This window comes from Monodon monoceros, unplaced genomic scaffold (assembly GCF_005190385.1).
Source record: "Monodon monoceros isolate NGI ecotype Baffin Bay Population unplaced genomic scaffold, NGI_Narwhal_1 Super_Scaffold_12, whole genome shotgun sequence".
NCBI classification, from domain to species: Eukaryota; Metazoa; Chordata; class Mammalia; order Artiodactyla; family Monodontidae; genus Monodon; species Monodon monoceros.
Window position 1 is genome coordinate 162,290,627 of NW_021703768.1, and position 22,098 is coordinate 162,312,724.

Genomic DNA, 22,098 nt, shown 5'->3' on the forward strand with positions numbered 1-22,098 from the left:
TGTCACTGCCAATAATTAAAGAGGTCAACAGATAGGCCAAATAGCAATATGCATACACAAAAAAGAACCAAACATGACACGTTCCTCCATATATTAATATGTATAAATGAAGGTTCAGAGGTTAATTCCAGTCCAGGCTTTGTTTTAAGCTTGATTTGGATTATCATTACAATGGTTTGATTAGCCTCAAGAAAGTGTCATCAAGAAAGTGTCATGGGGCTTCCCTGGTGGCGCAGTGGTTGAGAGTCCGCCTGTCGATGCAGGGAACACGGGTTTGTGCCCCGGTCCGGGAAGATCCCACATGCTGTGGAGCGGCTGGGCCCGTGAGCCATGGCCGCTGAGCCTGCGCGTCCGGAGCCTGTGCTCCGCAACGGGAGAGGCCACAACAGTGAGAGGCCCACGTACCGCAAAAAAAAAAAAAAAAAAGAAAGTGTCATGCACCCTGATGGCCACACATGATGTAACCCAAGGCTGCTCAAACATGAGAACTGTGTAACGTTTTATCTGAGGCTGAAATGAGGTTTTTATTAGACAGAGTCCTAGGAAGGCAAGATGGGCAACATACACAGGTTAACAAGTTCTGGCTAGCTGACACCTTGCATGATGTGGGGTGTGGGAAGCTGAAGACTGGGGAGGGTGCAGAGATTAGGCATATACTGCTGGTAAATGCATTAGACCTGGTAATGCAGTAGCTGGGTTCACTGGTGGCACATAAATGAGAGACCGGTTAGTTCTGGTGGCAATAATGGTGCGGTTGGTACACCTGTACCGAGGACGTTACTGACAGCTGGTAGAATTGAGCCAATAAAAAGTCCAGACAGGGCTTCCCTGGTGGCGCAGTGGTTGAGAGTCTGCCTGCCGATGCAGGGGACGCGGGTTCGTGCCCCGGTCCGGGAAGATCCCACATGCCGCGGAGCGGCTGGGCCCGTGGGCCATGGCCGCTGGGCCTGCGCGTCCGGAGCCTGTGCTCTGCGGCGGGAGAGGCCGCAGCGGTGAGAGGCCTGTGAACTGCAAAAAAAAAAAAAAAAAAAAAAAAAAAAGTCCAGACAGATCCTGTTCAATTTCTGTAATTCCCAGTGGTAACAAAGATGGGGGAGTAACTGAGGACAGCTGAACCTCCATAAACCCATCTTTAAGAGGAGGAATAGGTGTACTGGTCATTTGTCTGTCTCTGCACCCGAAGCCCACCTTCAGGAACTGCCAGTCATGGCGTCAAGCAGCGCACATTAACAAGAGCAGCCAGAGTCACATGAGTTTTTCACTTGTCAAGCACTTGGATGGGATGACAAAACCAGAGGGAGGCCATGTCACCAACAGCAGAGGTTGCTTGACCCAGACACATGATATGATTGTTACCCATGGGTTTGGAGCTGGATATAGGGGTGAAAGAGAACATTCATTGCTTTTACCCTCTCCCTGCAATGCCTGAGGTTGAATGCCTTCCACAGGTGTCAGGGTGTTGTTTTCCCACAAAGGTCAGGAAATTGGGGTGTCTCACATCAGTAAATGAAATCTCACTTTTTCTCCATTCATCCCATGCTTAATCCTGACCCTGAAAGGATCAGGAATGTGAGAGGCCAAGGCCATCTTTACAGAATTTACAGAGATGTACTATATTCTCTACTGCAGCCATTGGGACTTGATGAGCACGATACACAGTCAAGCAGTCCCTGTCTTCGCAATGTCTTAACCAGGTCCACCCAACAAAGAGAAACCAGCGGGTCCAAAGAGGATTAACTGTGAATCCTCTAAGCCCACTTTTGGCCAGGCTGTGGCCTGGAAGATGTAGCAACTAGACTGGCCTGGCCTGACGATGAGGAGAAAGAAAGACGTACCACTGCCCAGGAAAGGTCAGGGCCAGATGACAAATGTTCAAAATAGATCTTTGGGACCAACCGGAACACTATCCTTTTACAGAAACCCTAAGATTTCAGACTCAGGGTAGCATTTCCCATATTTCCTACATTTCATTTCTCTTAATTGTAAATCACCCCATGTCCAATGGATGAATAACATTCCTTTTTCTTTTTTCTCTTTTTCTTTTGGCCACACTGCATGGGTTGCAGGATGTTAGTTCCCTGACCAGGGATCACATCCAGGCCCCGGCAGTGAAAGCACTGAGCCCTAACCACTGAACTGCCAGGGAATTCCTGATGAGTAACATTCTAATGGAAAAAAAAATGATGACTCTACAATATTTTTACATCCATAATGTTCTTCTCCACAGTGTGATCTCAAGTCAACATCAAAGTATTCAGGAGAAGTACAGTTTTCCACAAATCTTACCTTAGTAGCGTTCCTCTGCATTGCAAGATCTCCCAGATTTAAGGAATATATATTTCCCTGAGGAAACAGTAAAGTGCTTACCATGTTTCGCAGTAGTATGGCTTCACTGTGAGCCCTAACAGGCTGGGTTGTGAGATGGATGACTTTCCCACATTCCTTATGCTTGAAGACCATCTCTCCAGTGTGCTCTTTTCACGTCAAGTGAATCAGGACTACTGAGGGCTTTCCTACGTGCCTGACATCGATAGGACAAGGTAATTTCTTTCAAGACAAAAGGAATAAGAGAATTAAAGACTTTCCTACATATTGTTCATTTATAGGATTTTTCTAGAGGGTAAGTTTTTCATGTATCTAAAAGGAATTGCAATAACTGAAGGCTTTCTCATGTTGTTTACATCCTTAGGTTTTCTCCACTGTGAGTTTGTACATGTCTAGAAAGGCCTGCATTCCAAATGAAGGCTTTCCCACATTCCTCCTATTTGTAGGGTTTTATTCCAGTGTGAACGTGAATGTGAATTTTAAGGTCGGAGGAACTTCTAAAGGATTTTCCACATTCTTCACAAGGGAAGGGCTTCTCTCCACTATGAGATCTTGCATGTTTCCTAAGTTGACTAGAACTAATGAAGGCCTTCTCACATTCCCTGCATTTATACAGTGTTGCTGCAGTGTGAAGAAGAATGTATTTTTTACAGTATGAGGAATACCTATAGGACTTTCCACATTCCTTACATATAAAGGGCTCCTCTCCAGTATGAGACTTTATACGCAAAGTAAGTTGAGAAGCTCTAATGAAGGCTTTCCCACATTCCTTACACATAAAGGGCCTCTCTCCAGTATTTTATATGCCATAAGCCAATAAGCACTAACAAAGTCCTTCCCATGTTCTTTACATTTATAGGTTTTCTCTCCAGTGTGGGTTCCCATGTGAATTTTAATGGATGTATGATATTTACAGACTATCCCACACTGCTTTCTCCCATAACCTTTTTTTTGTGGTGTGATCACGTACACGTGTACCACAGCTTGTGGAGTGAACAGAAGCTCTCCCATGTTACTTCTGTTCACAGGGTTATTCCCCATTCTGAGTTACCACTTGTGCCTGAAGGGAAGGCTGATTCACACAGGCTTCCTCACCATCACTGCATTCCAAGGCTTTCTCTCCAATGCTGGTTTTCCCGTCCACAATATCTGGAGTCAGGATGATGGCTTTTCCACACTGATTAAACACAGAATACTTTTCAACAGTAGAGGTTTTCTTCTGTGGAGTAAGGAAGCTTTTTCCATACTCATTATGCTCGTTAAGTGTTGCCTCCATTTTGAGTTTTCCAGTGTTCACTGAAGTCTTTCCTATGTTGCTCACAGTCATAGAGTTCCCGTCCATTGTGGATTCATCACAGATGAATGATGATGCAAAGATTGTTCAGACTCATTAATTGATCTTACTCATGTCAAACTTGAAACATCATTACAACGATGATGATGACTTTTACCATTTCTATTACGTTCATACACCTCTGCCCTGTTGATTTCTTTCAAGTTGAACGATGGAATCCTTCTGCCAGAATGATGTTCCATCTACTCCAACCTTCAAATAATCCTGTACAGCTTCATGGACTGTTGTAAAATCTCAATGCCTAGTTACATATGTGGAAAGTGGGACTTCCAGGAACTCTGAAGGACCAAGTTTCAAGGTAGGTTCAGGATGTCCCCAAATTCATCATATTCAGAATACAGTAAGTCCCCTACATATAAATGAGTTCTGCTCCAAGAGCGCATTCATAAGTCCAATAAAGTTAGCCTAGGTACCCAACTAACACAATTGGTTGTATAGTACTGTACTGTAATAGGCTTATAATACTTTTTACACAAATAATACATAAAAAACAAACACAAAAAATAAAACATTTTTAATCTTACAGTACAGTACCTTGAAAAGTACAGTAGTACAGTACAACAGCTGGCATACAGGGGCTGGCATCAAGTGAACAGGCAAGAAGAATTAATGACTGAAGGAGGGAGGGGAGGTGGGAGATGGTAGAGTTGAAGAATCGTCAGCAATAGGAGACGGAGGGCAAGCTGCAATTTCACTCATGCCTGATGCTGATAGCACAGGTTCTGGTTCCTTGCTGGATTCAATTCTACCTATCCTCTTGAAAAAATGATCCAGTGATGTCTAGGTAATAGCTCTTTTTCCTTCATCATAGATGACATAGTAGCACTGGACTGCATTCTGAACAGCTGCAGCAGCCTTTGTGTACCATTCTACATTCGGGTCCTGTGCTTCAAAATCTAACAGTGCCTCCATAAATAAGAAAATCCCCTTGCCACTTCCTGCACGGTGAATCTCTTTGGTTCTTCAGTTACTTCTTCTTCCTCTTGTCTCTCTTCATCCTTTCTCTGGGCCTCCAATTCCATCATTAGTCTTCATTAGTAAACTCCTCATGTTTTATAGCAAAGAGTTCAATGAAGTTGTCCTCTTGCAGATCTAGCTCCAGATTCTCCCTGAGGATCACTAAGTTGCTGAAGACCTCTTTGGACTACTCATCCACCTTCTCAAATCCATGAAAATCATGAACAAACTTCAGGCAAAGGTTCTTCCAAACCCCATTCATGGTGATGGCCATAACCTCATGCCAAGCAAAGACAATGATTTTTATGGCCTTGTACATGTTACAGTCCTTCCAAAATTGTCACAAGATTGTTCCTGATTGTCACTTGCCTCTACTGCCTGACGAAAAGCGTGACATAAATAACATTTCTTGAAAGTCACTTTAACTCCCTGGTCCATAGGTTGGATGAGCGATGTAGTATTCAGTGGCAGATGCACTACTTTGACATTGGGATGTAAGTGGTCCATGAATCGGGGGTGGCACAGAGCACTGTCAAGCAGCAAAAGAATGTTAAAAGGGACATCCTTCTCCAAGCAGTATTTCTCTACCTCTGGTATAAAGTGGTGGAGAAACCAGTCCTGGAAAATGGCCTGTGTAACCCAAGCTTTGGGGTTACTCTTCCACACAACAGGAAGAAAGCCCTTGGCTATGTTTTTAAGGGCTCTTGGGTTCTCTGAATGATAAACTAAGAGAGGCTTCAGCTTCATATCCCTGGAAGCACTGCCACCAAACAACAGAGTTAGCCTACCTTTTGGGGTTTTTAAAAATAAATTTATTTATTTATTTTTGGCTGCATTGGGTCTTCATTGCTGTGCAAGAACTTTCTCTAGTTGCGGCAAGCGGGGGCTACTCTTCATTGCGGTGTGTGGGTATCTCATTGCAGTGCCTTCTCTTGTTGTGGAGCACAGGCCCTAGGCATGTGGGCTCAGTAGTTGTGGCTCACGGGCTTAGTTGCTCTGTGGCATGTGGGATCTTCCCGGACCAGGGATCGAACCCGTGTCCCCTGCATTGGCAGGTGGCTTCTTAACCACTGTGCCACCAGGGAAGTCTTAGCCTACCTTTTGCTGCTTTGTAGCCTGGCATCAACTTTTCCTCCTTACTGATGTAACTTCAGTCTGGCATCCTCTTCCAGTACAGTCCTGTCTCATCCACATTAAAAACCTGCTCAGGGTACTTCCCTGGTGTGAAGAATCATGGCCCTCTGATTCTTCGCCATGTTACTTCTTCAAGTCTTCATAAAGACTTTTAGCTTTCTCTTGAATCAGCATTAAGCTGAGCAGGACTCGACGCTGATGCTGATCCTGCATCCACACCCTGAGAGGTTTCTCCATCTCCTCCATCACTTTTCCACATTTCTTCGATATTATTGTTGACATCATTGGCACAGCAGACTTCACATGATCCATGATCTTGTCCTTGTTCTTTAGAATCATGCCAATGGCTGAATGATTCATGTTGTAAGAATGAGTGACGTCTACCATCTTTTAGCCTCACTCCATTCTCTCAATTATTTTCACTTGTATGTTTCCATTGTTAACACTTGGCACTTCTTAGAAGTACCAGCTATATCACCACTGCTTTTATGCTTCCTTCCAGACATCCTGGGCTTGAAATAAAGATACTGTACTACTGTACTGTATACAGTACTGTACAGTACACAAAAGCACAACCACTTATAGAGGATGAACGCATGTGACAATATACGCCAGACACGTGAACTAACTTACGTGATTGGACATGCGAACGCACATTTGCATCTTTGAAAGTTCACAACTTGAAGGTTCATACGTAGGGGATTTACTGTATTCAGAATACCTCACCAGAGACATCGCTCTCCCCTGGGAGAATGCCACTTATCGCAAACATCTATCACTTGTGCTCATGCCATAACTAATAAAATTCCTATTCTTTTCTAAATTTGGAAAAATGATATGATGTTTCAAACTTACCAATGTTACTGTTTCCATCCCAACAGATGTTTTTCCCCCCAGAATATCCTGCTGAATTGTTGAGCCTTTGATTTTAAGTTGCATTTCCCATTAAAAAAAATAATAATATAAGAGTTTCCAGAAACAAAGAGTACGTTGAAGAAGTTAAAAATAGTATCATTTTATTTGCTTCCAAATTAAAGATACTAAAAAAAACCACATAACAGATTGGAGGAGTTTGGGTTTGCCAAATGTTTAAGAATGCTAGGAATGCAGAGTCAAAATACAGTAGCTAATTAAAAAGATATGATGGGGAAAAAAGACTAAATATTATCAGTAAAGGAAAGGAGGGATGTTTGGAAAAATAGCATACATAAAAATGATAAACTTAAAAAAAGAAACAGAACAAGCCATTTTGTGAACTCAGAGGAAATTTTGAGTAAACGTGAAGTAAGTACGTATGACAATTTGAATATATCCTAAAACATCAGAGACCAATGACCTCAGCCTTTTGAGAGAAAGTACATCTTGACATGTTTCTATTTTTTTTTAACATCTTTATTGCAGTATAATTGCTTTAAGATGGTGTGTTAGTTTCTGCTTTATAACAAAGTGAATCAGTTATACATATGTCCCCATATCTCTTCCCTCTTGCATCTCCCTCCCTCCCAATCTCACCCCTCTAGGTGGTCACAAAGCACCGAGCTGATCTCCCTGTGCTATACGGCTGCTTCCCACTAGCTATCTATTTTATGTTTGGTAGTGTATATATGTCCATGCCACTCTCTCACTTTGTCACAGCTTACCCTTGCCCTTCCCCGTATGAAGTCCATTCTCTAGAAGGTATGCATCTTTATTCCCGTCTTGCCCCTAGGTTCTTCATGACCATTCTTTTTTTTTTTTTTTTAGATTCCATATATATGTGTTAGCATACGGTATTTGTTTTTCTCTTTCTGACTTACTTCACTCTGTATGACAGTCTCTAGGTACATCCACCTCACTACAAATAACTCAGTTTCGTTCCTTTTTATGCCTGAGTAATATTCCATTGTATGTATGTGCCACATCTTCTTTACCCATTCATCTGTTGATGGACACTTTGGTTGCTTCCATGTCCTGGTTATTGTAAATAGAGCTGCAATGAACATTTTGGTACATGACTCTTTTTGAATTATGGTTTTCTCAGGGTATATGCCCAGTAGTGGGATTGCTGGGTCGTATGGTAGTTCTATTTTTAGTTTTTTAAGGAACCTCCATACTGTCTCCATAGTGGCTGTATCAATTTACATTCCCACCAACAGTGCAAGAGGGTTCCCTTTTCTCCACACCCTCTCCAGCATTTATTGTTTGTAGATTCTTTGATGATGGCCATTCTGACCGGTGTGAGATGATATCTCATTGTAGTTTTGATTTGCATTTCTCTAATGATTAATGATGTTGAGCATTCTTTCATGTGTCTGTTGGCAATCTGTATATCTTCTATGGAGGAATGTCTATTTAGGTCTTCTGCCCATTTTTGGATTGCGGTGTTTGTTTTTTTTAATATTGAGCTGCATGAGCTGCTTGTAAATTTTGGAGATTAATCCTTTGTCAGTTTCTTCATTTGCAAATATTTTCTCCCATTCTGAGGGTTATATGTTTTCGTAACACTTCATGTTTCCTTATTATAATTCCAAAGACACTGAAATTTTCATTGACCAGGGAATCACTCACTTTGGAGGACTCCTATTCTCTCCACTGTCCTCAAATCTTCTTGTTCCAACCTAGAGATCAGAGAGAGTTTGAACAATTGATACCCTGCTCATGAGCAAAGATATATTAATGGAAAAAGCTCCTGCAAAATATGAGAAACTGTCCAATGACTCAGGTCCTGTATTTCCAAAAAAGTGGTAAAATTATTTCAGAAGAGATAAAAATGAAAATTCACCTCTTTCTGTTCTCCAAAAAGATCATTTCTCTCTGGCCCCTGAAGCCCATGTTCAGATTGCTATACACAATTACAAAGCTTAAGACTTTTTTGAAATGGGAAATGAAGTGCAAAAAGAGATGTTCGTTCACATGGGGAAATCAATACACCAGTGACTGTCAACATTTGGTGTCCAAGAGAATCAAGTCCAGTGTTTATTACGACATAGATGACTGGGCCCCAAGGCCAAAGTTTGATTCAATAAGTGGAGAAAGAGAAGGCACATTTCTAAGACTGATAGTGATGCTCTAGTCCTAGAACCACATTTTTACACAAACCACCCAAATTGAAAACCATTCATGTAGAGACCAGTGTCTGTTACTTTCCACTGTGTTCAGATTTAACATCACCCACCATGCAACACAGAAGGTGCATCATATACATCTGTTCCCTAAGAGACTACAAGAATGGTGGCAGCTGTACCTGCTGTGGTCAGGTTCTTGTAGTTCTCCAGCATCACATCTCTATAAGCTTTCTCTGAAAGGGGTCCAGTATAGTCCACTCTTCCTGGGTGAAGTCCACAGCTACATCAGCGAAGGTCACTGAATTCTAAACCATCACACACATACTAGCTTCAGTAAAGTAAGACCTCCACCAAGGTTCAGTGGGGAATGGAGACCGGTGACCCATGTCAACAGAGGGATTCAAGGTCTCTCATCATCTCCCCCAGGACGCACTGGTCCTAGGCTCTCTTCTATCTACGCTCACTCACTCATGATATCCTTCAGCTACAGCTCTAAAGGAACATGTAACACATGAACTTATCTCAATAGAATGAGCCTAAAAGCATTTTATTTCCTTCTTGCAGCACAGACCTAAGCCAATTGGAGACACTTCTAAATGCTGATGAATGAATACATTCTTTGAGAAATGCAGTCATCTTCCTTACTATGTAAGAACACCAAGCAAAATTAAAAATATGCAGTCACCATCATGAGAGGCAATATTAGGAGGTAATTACTGAAATACTGAGATTATTCAGGGTAATCTGTCACCAGTAGGAGCCTCCAGTTTCGGAGGGAATTCATCAGGAGTTCAGTCTTGCAATGACTTTATTTCTTTAAGAAGCTCTGGACACAGGTCTACCAAAACAAAATGTGTCCATCTGGTGGATGCAGTAGGTCATTTTGTAGAAGAATACATTTTCTTCTTACCCACACTGTCTCCTTAACCGAGAACAATTTCTCAAACACTCAGCCATCATCCTTTCTGCCTTATCTTTTCCTCAGAAAGGCAGAAACTATCCTTAGAAACAACACCTAGAAGAAAAGAAAGAAGGCATAAGCACCCAGAGATAATCATAATTCTCCCAGCCACTGCCTGGAAGTCATTCCACTCTAGCTCGAAATTCCCAAATATCCCTGTACACTCAAGAAATCTCACATAAATACACACTACTACTGTGAAAAGCCAGAGTAGCCTTGTCTCACCTGCAGCCAGAAAAGAGGGTGGTGAGCCAAGCTTCCCATCAGGAAGAAAGTAATGGGTTCATTTCACATGAAGGAAGGGAAAGGGATGCCATTACAGCCTGTTTCTCCATGTGCCAGCTCCTGCTTATGCGGGCTCCGGGAAGCATGCCCCAATCACCGCCTCAGGTGTTCCTGCTCCCCAGCCGCTAGTGGGTTGCCCACTTACAGAGGTGAGGCTGAAACCACAGCTGAGCCCCAGGGACCGTACGACTTGGGAAGCAGGGATGAAATCTCTCTTCTGGGCAGCATGAGCTGCAGATTTACACCTCCGCCACCAGCTTTGTAAATTCAGCATCTGCAGGACATCTGAGTGTATGAGTGCTCCTGCAGCTGGGACACGACTGGCCCTAGCAGTTGTGGGCTTCGTGGACACATGCACGCAGGGGCACACAACAGAGCATACTCACCAGTGAACACCTCTGGCAGAGGTATATTCAGTGGCTTCTCTCCCAGTGGGAGGGCTCCAATCCCATCCACCTCAAACCGCAGATTAGAAATGCAACTCAGAAATGGATCTAGGGGTTTCTATTCAACAACTAGGGAATAGGCCCCTGACATGGCAGTGACAACCACAGAGCAAAGAGGAGGCACCACTCAATATCCAGTGCAGGCTCTGGTCACCACAACACAGTTACTCCTCCTATCAAAGGGATAATGGCCAGCGTACACTGAGGAAAGAGGCAGCAGGCATCCACACTGAAAACAGCTCTCGCACCAAAAAAATATTAAACCTACACAGGCTATACAAGGATGCCGCCACATAAAAATAGCCCTCCAAGACCACAGTAAATAATTCTCCTAAGAGAAACACAGTAAATGTTTCTCCTAAGCTCATAGATCAAGAAAAATATAAGTGAAATGAAGCAGAGGAACCACTTCCAATTAAAAGATCAAGAGAGGGCTTCCCTGGTGGCGCAGTGGTTGAGAGTCCGCCTGCCAATGCAGGGGACACGGGTTCGTGCCCCGGTCCGGGAGGATCCCACATGCTGTGGAGCGGCTGGGCCCATGAGCTGTGGCTGCTGGGCCTGCGCGTCCAGGGCCTGTGCTCCACGGCGGGAGGGGCCGCAGCAGTGAGAGGCCCGCATACCACAAAAAAAAAAAAAAAAGATCAAGAGAATTCCCCTGAAAGAACAAACAGTACAACAGACCTCTTCAGTCTAATAGACACTGAGGTCAAAAAGGAGATAAAATATTGAAGGAATTGAGGACTACTGATAGAAATGCAGATTACTGTAAAAAGGAACTAGAAACTATAAGCAGGAGCCAAGAAAAATTAGAAAATTCATTCACCAAGACGAAAGCTGAGCTAAAGACAATGAATAAGCAGAATGAATAATGCAGAAAAATGAATAAGAGATCTGGAAGATACAATAATGGAAATATCCCAATCAGAACAGCCAGCAGAAAGCCAAAAGAAAACACTATAAGAGAACTATGACATAATATAAAGCATGCCAATCTATGCACAATAGGGATCCCAGAAGGAGAAGAAAGAAGAAAAGGGGATTGAAAATGTATTTGAAGAAATTATGGCTGAAAAGTTCCCAAACCTAAAGGAAACAGATATCTATGCACAGGAAGAACAGAGGGTCCCAAACAAGATAAACCCAAATAGACCCATACCAAGACATATTATAATAAAAAATGGCAAAAGTTAAAGAGACGATTGTAAAGGCAGCAAGAGAAAAACAAAGAGTTAACTACAAGAAAACCCCCATAAGGATATCAGCTGATTTCTCTACAGAAATGTTGCAGGCCAAAAGGGAGTGGAAAGATATATTCAAAGTCCAGAAAGGGAAAAATCTGCAACCTAGGATACTCTACCCAGCAAGATTATCACTTAGAATAGGAGGAGATATAAAGAATTTCTCAGACAAGCAAAAACTAAACAAATACAGCAATACTAAATCTATCCTAAAGGAAATATTTAAAGATCTTCTCTAAATGGAAAAGAAGTAAGAATCTATAAGAGAAAATCAAAATTGGAAAGTAAATCACTTAAATAAGCCAGTACACAGATTTTTTTAAAAAATCAAAAAATTTATGTGAAAACGATGATGCCCACAATGAACAGCAAAAGGATAAACATGAAGATGTAAAAGAGGGCATCAAAATCATAAAATGTAGGGGAGGAGAATAAGAAAATGTAGATTTTTTTTTCTAGAATGTTGGAGCCTATATGATTACCTGTCTAAGGCAAGTAGATATAGGAAAGTGTTAACATACTTGAAAAGCAGGGTAACCATGAATCAAAAATATACAATAGATTCACAAAAACAGAAAAGAACATAAGCATAATACAAAAGAAAATCATCAAACCACAAAAGGAAAAAAAAGAAAAAGGAACAAAGAAGAAATATAAAATCAATAAGAAAACAATGTTTAAAATGGCAATAAATACATACCTATTAATAATTACATTTAATGTCAATGGACTAACGGCTCCAATCAAAAGACACAGAGTGGCAGATTGTATTAAAAAAAAAACAAAAAACAAGAGCCTACAATATGCTGCCTACAAGAGACCCACTTTAGGGCAAAGGATACACATAGACTGAGAGTGAGGGGATGGAAAAAGATATTTCCTGCAAACAGAAATGACAAGAAAATGAGGGTCACAATACTCATATCAGACAAAATACACTTTAAAACAAAGGCTATAAAGAAAGATAAAGAACACTATCCAATGATAAAAGGATTGACACAAGGAGAGGATATTACACTCATCAACGAATATAGGAGCACTCAAATACATAAACAAATACTAACAGACATAAAGGAAGAAACTGATGGGAGTATAATAATAATAGGAGAGTTTAACACCCCATTCACATCAATGGACAGATCTTCAAGATGGAAAATCAGTAAGACAACAGAGATCCTAAATGATACAAAAGAACAGTTAGACTTAAATGATATTTTCAGGACATTACGTCCAAAAAAGACAGAATACACATTCTTTTCAAGTGTACATGGAACATTCTCTAGGAATAACCACATACTAGGGCAGAAAACAATCCTCAACAAATTTAAGAGTATAGAAATTATTTCAAGAATCTTTTCTGACCACAGTGACATGAACCTAGAAATCAACCACAGAAAAAGAATCAAGAAGAAATCAATTACATGGAGACTAAACAACATGCTACTAAAAAACCAATGGGTCAATGATGAAATCAAAGAAGAAATTTAAAAACACCTTGAGGCAAATGACAATGAAAACACCATACAGTATCTATGGGATGCAGCAAAAGCAGTTCTTAGAGGTAAGTTAGAGCTGGGTCTTCTTTAAGAAACAAGAAAAATCTCAAATAAACAACCGAAGTCACCACCTAAAAGAATTAGAAAAAGAAGAAAAAACAAAACCTAGAGTTAGCAGAAGGAAGGACATAATAAAGATCAGAGAAGAAATAAATAAAATACAGATTAAAAAACAATAGAAAAAAATTAATAAAACTAAGAGCTGGTTCTTTGAAAAGGTAAACAAAATTGACAAACCTCTGGCCAGGCTCGCCATGAAGAAAAGAGAGAAGACACAAATAAACAAAATAAAAATGAAAGAAAAATCACAACTGATATCACAGAAATATAAAAAAAAGAAAAAGAAAAGAATACTACAAACAATTATATGCCCAAAAATTTGACAACCTAGAAGAAACGGACAACTTTCTAGAAACATACAGCTCACCATAACTGAATCAAGAAGAAATACATAACTTGAAGAGATCAATCACTAGAAGTGAAGTAAAATCTGTAATTTAAAAACAAACAAACAAAACTCTCTACAAACAAAAGTCCAGGGCCAGATGGTTTCACAAGAGAATTCTACTAAACATAGAAGAATTTATACTGATCCTTCTCAAACTCTTCCAAAAGACTGAAGACAAAGGAACACTCCCAAAGACATTCTATGAAGCCACCATCGTCCTGATACCAAAACCAGATAAAGACAATACCAAAAAAGAAAATTACAGGCCAATATCTTTTATACTGATGCAAAAATTCTCAACAAAATATTAGCAAACCGAATCCAACAACACATAAAAAAAGATCATATATCTTGACCAAGTTAGATTCATCCCAGGGTCACAAGGATGGTTCAACATACACAAATCAATCAACGTGATACACCACATCAACAAAAGACAGAAACCACATGATCATCTCAATAGATGAAGAAAAAACATTCGATAAAATTCAACATCGATTCATGACAAAAACTCTTACCAAAGTGGGTATAGAGGGAACATATCTCAACATAATAAAAGCTTTTTATGACAAACCCACAGCCAATATAATAAAAGCTGAAAGCATTCCCAGTAAAATGTGAAGCAAGACAAGGATACCCACTCTCACCACTTCTCTTCAACATAGTATTGGAAGTCCTAGCCACAGCAATCAGACATGAAAAAGAGATAAAATGTATTCAAATTGGTAGGGAAGAGGTAAAATTGTCATTTATATGCAGATGACACAATACTATATATAGGAAACCCTAAAGACTCCACACAAAAACTACTAGAACTGATAAATGAATTCAGCAAGGTAGCAGGATACAAGATTAACGTACAGAAATCAGTAGCATTTCTTTATGTTAACAATGAAATATCAGAAAGGGAATGTAAGCAAACAATCCCTTTTAAAATCACATCCAAAAAAATACTTAGGAATAAACCTCACCAAGGAGGTGAAAGACTTACGTGCTGAGAACTAAAACCATTAATAAATCATATAGAAGATGCTTCAAAGAAATGGAAAGATATCCCATGCTCTTGGATTGGAAGAATTAATAGTTTAAATGGCCATACTACCCAAAGCAATCTACAGATTTAATGCAATCCCTATCAAATTACCCATGACATTTTTCACAGAACTAGAACAAATAATCCTAAAATTTATATGGAACCATAAAAGACCCAGAATTGCCAAAGCAAACCTGAGAAAAAAGAACAAAGCAGAAAGCATAACCCTCCCAGACTTCAGACAATACTAAAAGCTACAGTAATCAAAACAGCATGGTACTGGCACCAAAACAGACATACGGATCAATGGAACAGAATAAAGAGCCAAGAAATAAACCTACACACCTTCGACAAAGGAGGTGAGAATATACAATGAGAAAAAGATAGTCTACTCAGCAAGTGGTGTTGGAAAGGTTGGACAGAAGCATGTAAAATCAATGAATTTAGAACACACCCACACACCATACACAAAAATAACCTCAAAATGGCTTAAAGACTTAAATATAAGACATGACACCATAAAACTCCTAGAAGAGAACACAGGCAAAACATTTTCTGACATAAATATTACCAATGTTTCCTTAGGTCAGTTTCCCAAAGCAATAGAAATAAAAGGAAAAATAAACAAATAGGACCTAATCAAACTTATAAGCTTTTGCACAGCAAAAGAAACCATAAACAAAATGAAAAGACAACCTATGGACTGGGAGAAATTATTTGCAAATGATGCAACCAACAAGTGCTTAATTTCCAAAATATGCAAACAGCTCATACAACTCAATAACAAAAAACAAACAACCCAATCGAAAAATGGGCAGAAGACCTAAATAGACATTTCTCCAAAGCAGACATACAGATGGCCAATAGGCACATGAAAAGATGCTCATCATCACTAATTATTAGAGAAATGCAAATCAAAACAACATGAGGTACCACTTCACACCAGTCAGAATGGCCATCATTATAAAGTCTACAAATAATAAATGTTGGAGAGGGTGTGGAGAAAAGTGAACCCTCTTACACTGTTGGTGGGAATGTAATTTGGTACAGGCATTATGGAAAATAGTATGGAGGTTCCTCAAAAACTAAAAGTAGAGTTGCCATATGATCCAGCAATCCCACTCCTGGGTATATATCCAGGCAAAACTATAATTCAAAAAGATACATGCAGGGCTTCCCTGGTGGCGCAGTGGTTGAGAGTCCACCTGCCAATGCAGGGGACGCGGGTTCATGCCCCAGCCCGGGAGGATCCCGCGTGCCGTGGAGCGACTGGGCCCGTGAGCCATGGCCGCTGGGCCTGCGCGTCCGGAGCCTGTGCTCCGCAGCGGTGAGAGGCCCGTGTACCGCAAAAAAAAAAAAAAAAAAGATACATGCACCGCTATGTTTGTAGCAGCACTATTTACAATAGCAAAGACATGGAAACAACCTAAATGTCCATTGACAGATGAATGAATAAAGAAGATATGGTATATACATACAATGGGATATTACTCAGCCATAAAAATAATGTCATTTGCAGCAAAGTCAGAAAGAGAAAGACACATACTATATGATATCACTTATCTGTGGAGTCTAAAATACAACACAAAGGAACATATCTACAAAAAAAAAAAAAAACAGAGAGAACAGATTTGTGGTTGCCAAGGGGGGAAGGGGTTGGGGGAGGGAAGGATTGAGAGTTTGGGATTACCAGATGCAAACTAGTAGGATGGATGAACAACAAGGTCCTATGCACAGGGAATTATATTCAATATCCTGTGATAAACCATAATGGAAAAGTATATGAAAAAGTGTGTATATATATGTATGTATATATATATATATATACACACACACACACACACACACACACACATACATATGCAACTGAGTCACTTTGCTGTACAGGAGAAATTAACATTGTAGATCAACTATACTTCAATAAATTTTTTTAAAAAACTGAAAGTGGATAGGATATTATTTTTGAAAACAAGTGTCTTGAAGTTAAAACTAAAATTTGTTACACTTAAAAGGAAATCTTAACCAGAGCCAAGCAACTGTCATCACTATTATTAAATATTTGTTGATTCCACTGTTCCTCTTCCCTTTTATTAGATACTGAGTACTACATAATTTTCATGTTTTAGGTGTGATGGATTCTCCACCAAGAAACTTAGAGGTATCCATTATTTCTGATAATGAACCATAACAAAATGGATAAATTAAAAAAAAAAACTTGTTCCTTATGTTTCTCCATAATAAATTTTAGATATTTTTTTAAAGTTGATCAGAAACTACAAAATGGCACAAGATCTATGGAAGGGAATTTGTAATAGCCAACAAAAGTAAATGTATACTTGCCTTTGACCTAGAAAAACACCCTAGAAACTTATTTACTGCAGGTTATTAACAGATACTAAAACAACTGCTAGGGGAAAAAGATTCTGAGTATCAAAAGATCACCCCACATATGATGCTTTTATTCTTATGGAAAAGTCTATCTTTAAAATAGAGAGCTCTGGTGATTACTATCTTAAGCAAGTAATCAAACTTAGCACACTAACCAAGGGATGTCATAAGTTTACATCTTTCCAATGGAATGCAATTTGATGTACACAACATCACCTTCAAAATATTTTGAAATGACCTTTTGAAGCTTCTACACCAGGAGGTGGCACACTTTGGTCACAGGCATGTTTTTGTAAATAGTTTCTTGGGATCACAGCTATGCCCATTTGTTTTCTTAGGTCTTTGGCTGTTCTCCCACTACAAAGGCAGAGCTGAGTAATTCCGTACCTTACAGCCCACAAAGCATCAAGAACTTACTATCTGGACCTGTTCATACCAAAAGCTTGCCAACCTCTCCTCTGAATCCATTTACTAACTGACAGGAAATATAAGACATGAAGGAAAACTTAAACATACTGTGAAAATAGAAGCAGGAATATCAAAATGTGTGACTTTCTAAAAGAAGGCATATGACTCGTCAAAGAGTCAATATAATGAATATAATAGACAAACAACAGCAAGTGATCTAGGTTAAAACAGACTAAAAGGCATAAACAATTGTCATATATAAACCCTGATTGGGTTGTAGATCCCAAAACTACCCAAAACATATTTTGGAACAACGTAGAGAAGTTAATCTTTTAGAGTAGATATTAGAAGACATTGTTATTTTTACTTTCCTTGTGTGAAATAATGATATTATGATTTTGCTAGGATAATGCCCATATCTTTAGGAGAAGCCTTACCAAGTTCTTAAAAGTCAAGTAGCATGTATGCAATTTATTTTCAACTCACACTCAAACACCTCACTATACAATGTATTCGTAAATCTACGAGAGAACAAATCTGCACAGTGCTAAAAATAAGTGAACCTACTACAGCAAACATTCATTGTACTGGATGTTAACATTTTCTTGAGGTTTAAGATGTTACCAAAAAAAAAAAAAAGTGAGTAAAAAACACACTTAGTCCAAACTACACTCCTACCAGGACGAGAAGAAAACATCAGAAGTAGACAGCTAGCCCAAGATACTGGGCCTGACTCGTATGATCATTTATAATGTTTTCTTGACTTCTTGAACCATTGCATATGAATCAAATGTTTTTCTATCATGGGCAAGATCCTATGCTAGTTTTAAAAATCAATCCAATTGTTGGGTTTGTGACCAATTATCTTTGTCTAGTACTTCTGGATTACCTTGGTGGATTTCTCCACTCCAAGGCTCTAATTGGTTGGCCCTTAGGAAATGTATTCTAAAAGAAAGAAATTATAGTCCTGTTCAAGCCACTATCGGTATACTAGGTGGGATCCTCTCACCTAGCCAATTAATAATACCTGCTCTGACCCTGGCCATAAAAATGAATTTTCCTCTAAAGTTACTCAAGCTCAGTTAGAGCAACAAGCAAAATTTCAGCCAAGGAATAAAACCTCTCACAATTATGGTATGGATTTATGTGGTTAACACCAGGCTATGGTCATTTAAGTTTTAAGACCCTCCTTTTTCTTGGGAACAATTAAATGATACTAAGGATAACCAGCCTAGTAACACCAGGAAGTTGGGCTGGGAGCCTTATGGACAGTGCCAACACATAATTTCCCTGAAAAATAAGGATTAGTACAGAACAGACTAAGTCAGATGACCTGGGAATATACTGGGCCGCACCTAATGGAAGTTCTTGGCTTAATTCTTACTTATGACTTAATAATACTGCTAGCTATGTTATTTGTAGTTTGCCTGTTTAACAGGATTATTGTTACTTGTATTTCCAAATGTGTGACTGAGCCTCCAACAAAAATAATGATGCCTAGGCAACTTGAAGCAGTTGATCAAGTATATAATTCTGTATGGGATCAATGATTGTAATAGTGTAACTCTAGATATGGGAAGATGCAATAAGAGGGAATTTTTTTTTCTTGGAACAGACTAGTAAGGTGATCCAGAGACCTTTGGCTATTGTTAATAAGACCTAGTCCAGTAATAGCACATTGAGCGGCCTATCAGCAAAATCTTTGCCAAACTTAGGAATGAGCCTTCCTAGCACCGTGGGACAAAATGGTCATGAAATGCCTCCCAAAGCATGGTCGAATTTATGACCATGAGGGGGCCCTGTCAACTACAAATTGGCACTTGCCACCTACCTCTACAAGGATTAAATCATGAACTGCTGCAGCTGCTGACTTTTAACGCCCCCTGAAAGGCATTCAGGATGGAGAGCAGAAATGAGGCAGTCTATGCTCTGGGAAAAACTGGCAGAACAGGTCTTCAGATAGTTAGATATTTTCAGGAACCGATTTTATGAGCCCAGTTCTTATATCTCCTCATATCTAGAAAAGCACTAAAATCTTTCATGGTGACTCTGCTCCTCGTGACTAGCAGTAACCTTCATAAGATTAGCAGAAACCTTCTGCAAAAAAATATGTGCTTGATTGCATGTACTCCCCCTATACCAAAATCACATATATACTAACCTTCCCCCCCTACCTCTTTGGAGCAGTTACTCAGAGCTATCTGAGATGCTGTCTCTCGGGCCCCAAATAAAACTTAACTCACAGCTCTCACGTTGTGCATTTTTTTTAAGTTGGCACATGTACAATGCTAAAAATAAGTGAATCTACTACAAAGAACATTCATTGTACTGGATGTTCACATTTTCTTGAGGTTTAAGATTTTACCCCAAAAAAAATATATATATGGGGAAAAAACACGCTTAGTCCGAACACCCTGTTTATGGTTCCTCATTCTGGAACTAGTATCATAAAGCCTACGCCACATCTCCTGGAGGCTCGTTTTCACTTTGTGGGCATGTACAGCCCCAGGAAGCTCAGATGACGAGAAGACTAAGTACTCTTGCTTTTTATTAGAAGAAAGATCTGTGATCTACATACGTTTACATTTATATACAGAAATACGCATACCCTTGACACCTGAGAAAGTATTTTATCTACCTCTATGTAATATTCAAAAATAAAGAACATGGGAAGACAAACCCAAATTCTCAGATGAAACATTCTTTTTCATACAAAAAGAACCGGCCTTTTAAACCAACTCTCCCTAATACTCAGAGCAACACGTTAGGATCGCCAGGTTCGTGACACCCGGAGGAGGTGGGAGCTGGAGCAACTGTTGACCAGAACAGCGGAAATTCTTTTCCTCGTGGAGGAAAGTCACAAAAAACAGAGTGGAGGCTTTAGAATAGGGAAACACAGTGAACGACAACACGCCGCAGAAGCGCCCTTACCGCACGTCCCACCGGCTAAACGCAGTGGCTCAGGTCCCGGAGGACGCGAGCGGAGGGAGCAGGTCTTTCTAAGGCAGCGCCGTGGTGGCCTAGTCCAAACCTGTCCTCTATCGCCCTCCTCGCATCCCAGAGCCCTCCCTTGACGCGAGCCTCACAAAGGACACGCTGAACCACACGACGACTGCAGCGACTTGCTCCATCAAGAACTGGGCCACGAGGCAGAAGACTGCCACCGACCAGCGACGCTACTTCCGCTTCCTGCCTCGGCCGTGGGGGGCGGGGCCCCGGGACTCTGGCTGCCAATCAAGATCAACCATTGCTGGCAGGGAATTGTAGTTGGTGCTGGAGGTCTTGAAGTTGGTTCAGCCTGGGTTCTGGAAGCAGAAACAGGCCCAACGAGCCAAACTTAGGCTAGAACTAGGCCTGTGGGCGGGGCTGTGAGGAGAGGGCAGTCCCATACCCAGAAGTGGTGCTGGTGCAGGAGGAGGCCCAGTGCTGGCTTAGGGATCAGAAAGGAGAGGTTGGGGGTGGATACTCACCCACCAGGTCGCTCCTCAAAAGCTTATCTACCTGCCTGTCCTCAACATCCTGGAGCCTTTAGAATGAGTCTCCCATATTGATAAGCCTGCCAATCCATGAGATAGGCTATCTATGAAACTGAGTGGGAGGGCCTGGGGCATGGAGGTCTCTTTTTTGTCCCCCATTTCTTGTAGGCAAGACTCCAGACTCTATGACCTTCCCAAGAGCAGATTCAAACAGTTGCCAATCAAGGGAGGAGCAGCCAAGAAACAACCTGAGGCAAGATTAAAGGGACCAGAGAAGCTCATCAAGATTGGGAGACTACCTGAGCCCCGGCACACACCCTAATCTTGTCAGCAACCCCACCCTTGGGAAGTATTGTTATAAAACTCCTTATCAAATCCTCCTGGGAGGGGACACATAGTTTTTCAAGGCAGGAGCCCATTGTGTCCCCCTTTGCCTGGCAAAGCAATAAAACTATTCTTTTCTATTGATACTTCACCCAAAACCCCTGCCTCTGAGGTTTGATTCGGTACCTTTGTACAGACAAGCTGAGCTTTCAGCATCATCTCCTCCATTCAATCAATCCTTTATTTAACCTTTATTTCCCCTTATTTTTTTAAAATTTATATTGGTCACCGTGCTAAACTCTAATCATTGATTTCTTTGGGTATTCAAAGTAGTGACATTTTTCTGTTACCTATGTGTTTTTCTTCCTTGAGTATTTATTCTGTTTTTTATTTTTCCCATGGCAGATACTCCAAGATGAAGAAAATAGCAGAAGTATAGGAGAGGCTGAACCCTGTGCAAATAAAAGATAAAGACCGTGCTTGTGGGCAGCATACAGTTAACTTCTCCCATATTTCTCATTCTCAAGGTCAAGGAGATCTTCCCGACTGTACATGTGCAGAAAGTCTCCTTGGAGGTCAAAAAGGGAGTGATGTCAACCTATCCATAGGCCTCTTCACTGGAATCCATCTCAGCTAAGAGATGCCCTCGCACCCATGGGATGGCCCTAAGACAAACCAAATACGGACTCAGAACCAGGCAAAGCAAGATGATTGGCCAAAG

At 40.5% G+C, this 22,098-nt stretch overlaps 1 protein-coding gene across 1 annotated transcript in view; it reads left to right on the forward strand.

Moving 5' to 3' along the window:
- Positions 1–20,844, forward strand: part of LOC114892212 (zinc finger protein 426-like) — a 60,432-nt gene extending 39,588 nt beyond the window's left edge. The window contains exon 5 of the mRNA XM_029216870.1: positions 20,639–20,844. Within this exon, the coding sequence (XP_029072703.1) occupies positions 20,639–20,844 (206 nt within the window). The remainder of the gene's footprint in view (positions 1–20,638) is intronic.
- The last annotated feature ends 1,254 nt before the right edge of the window (positions 20,845–22,098 follow it).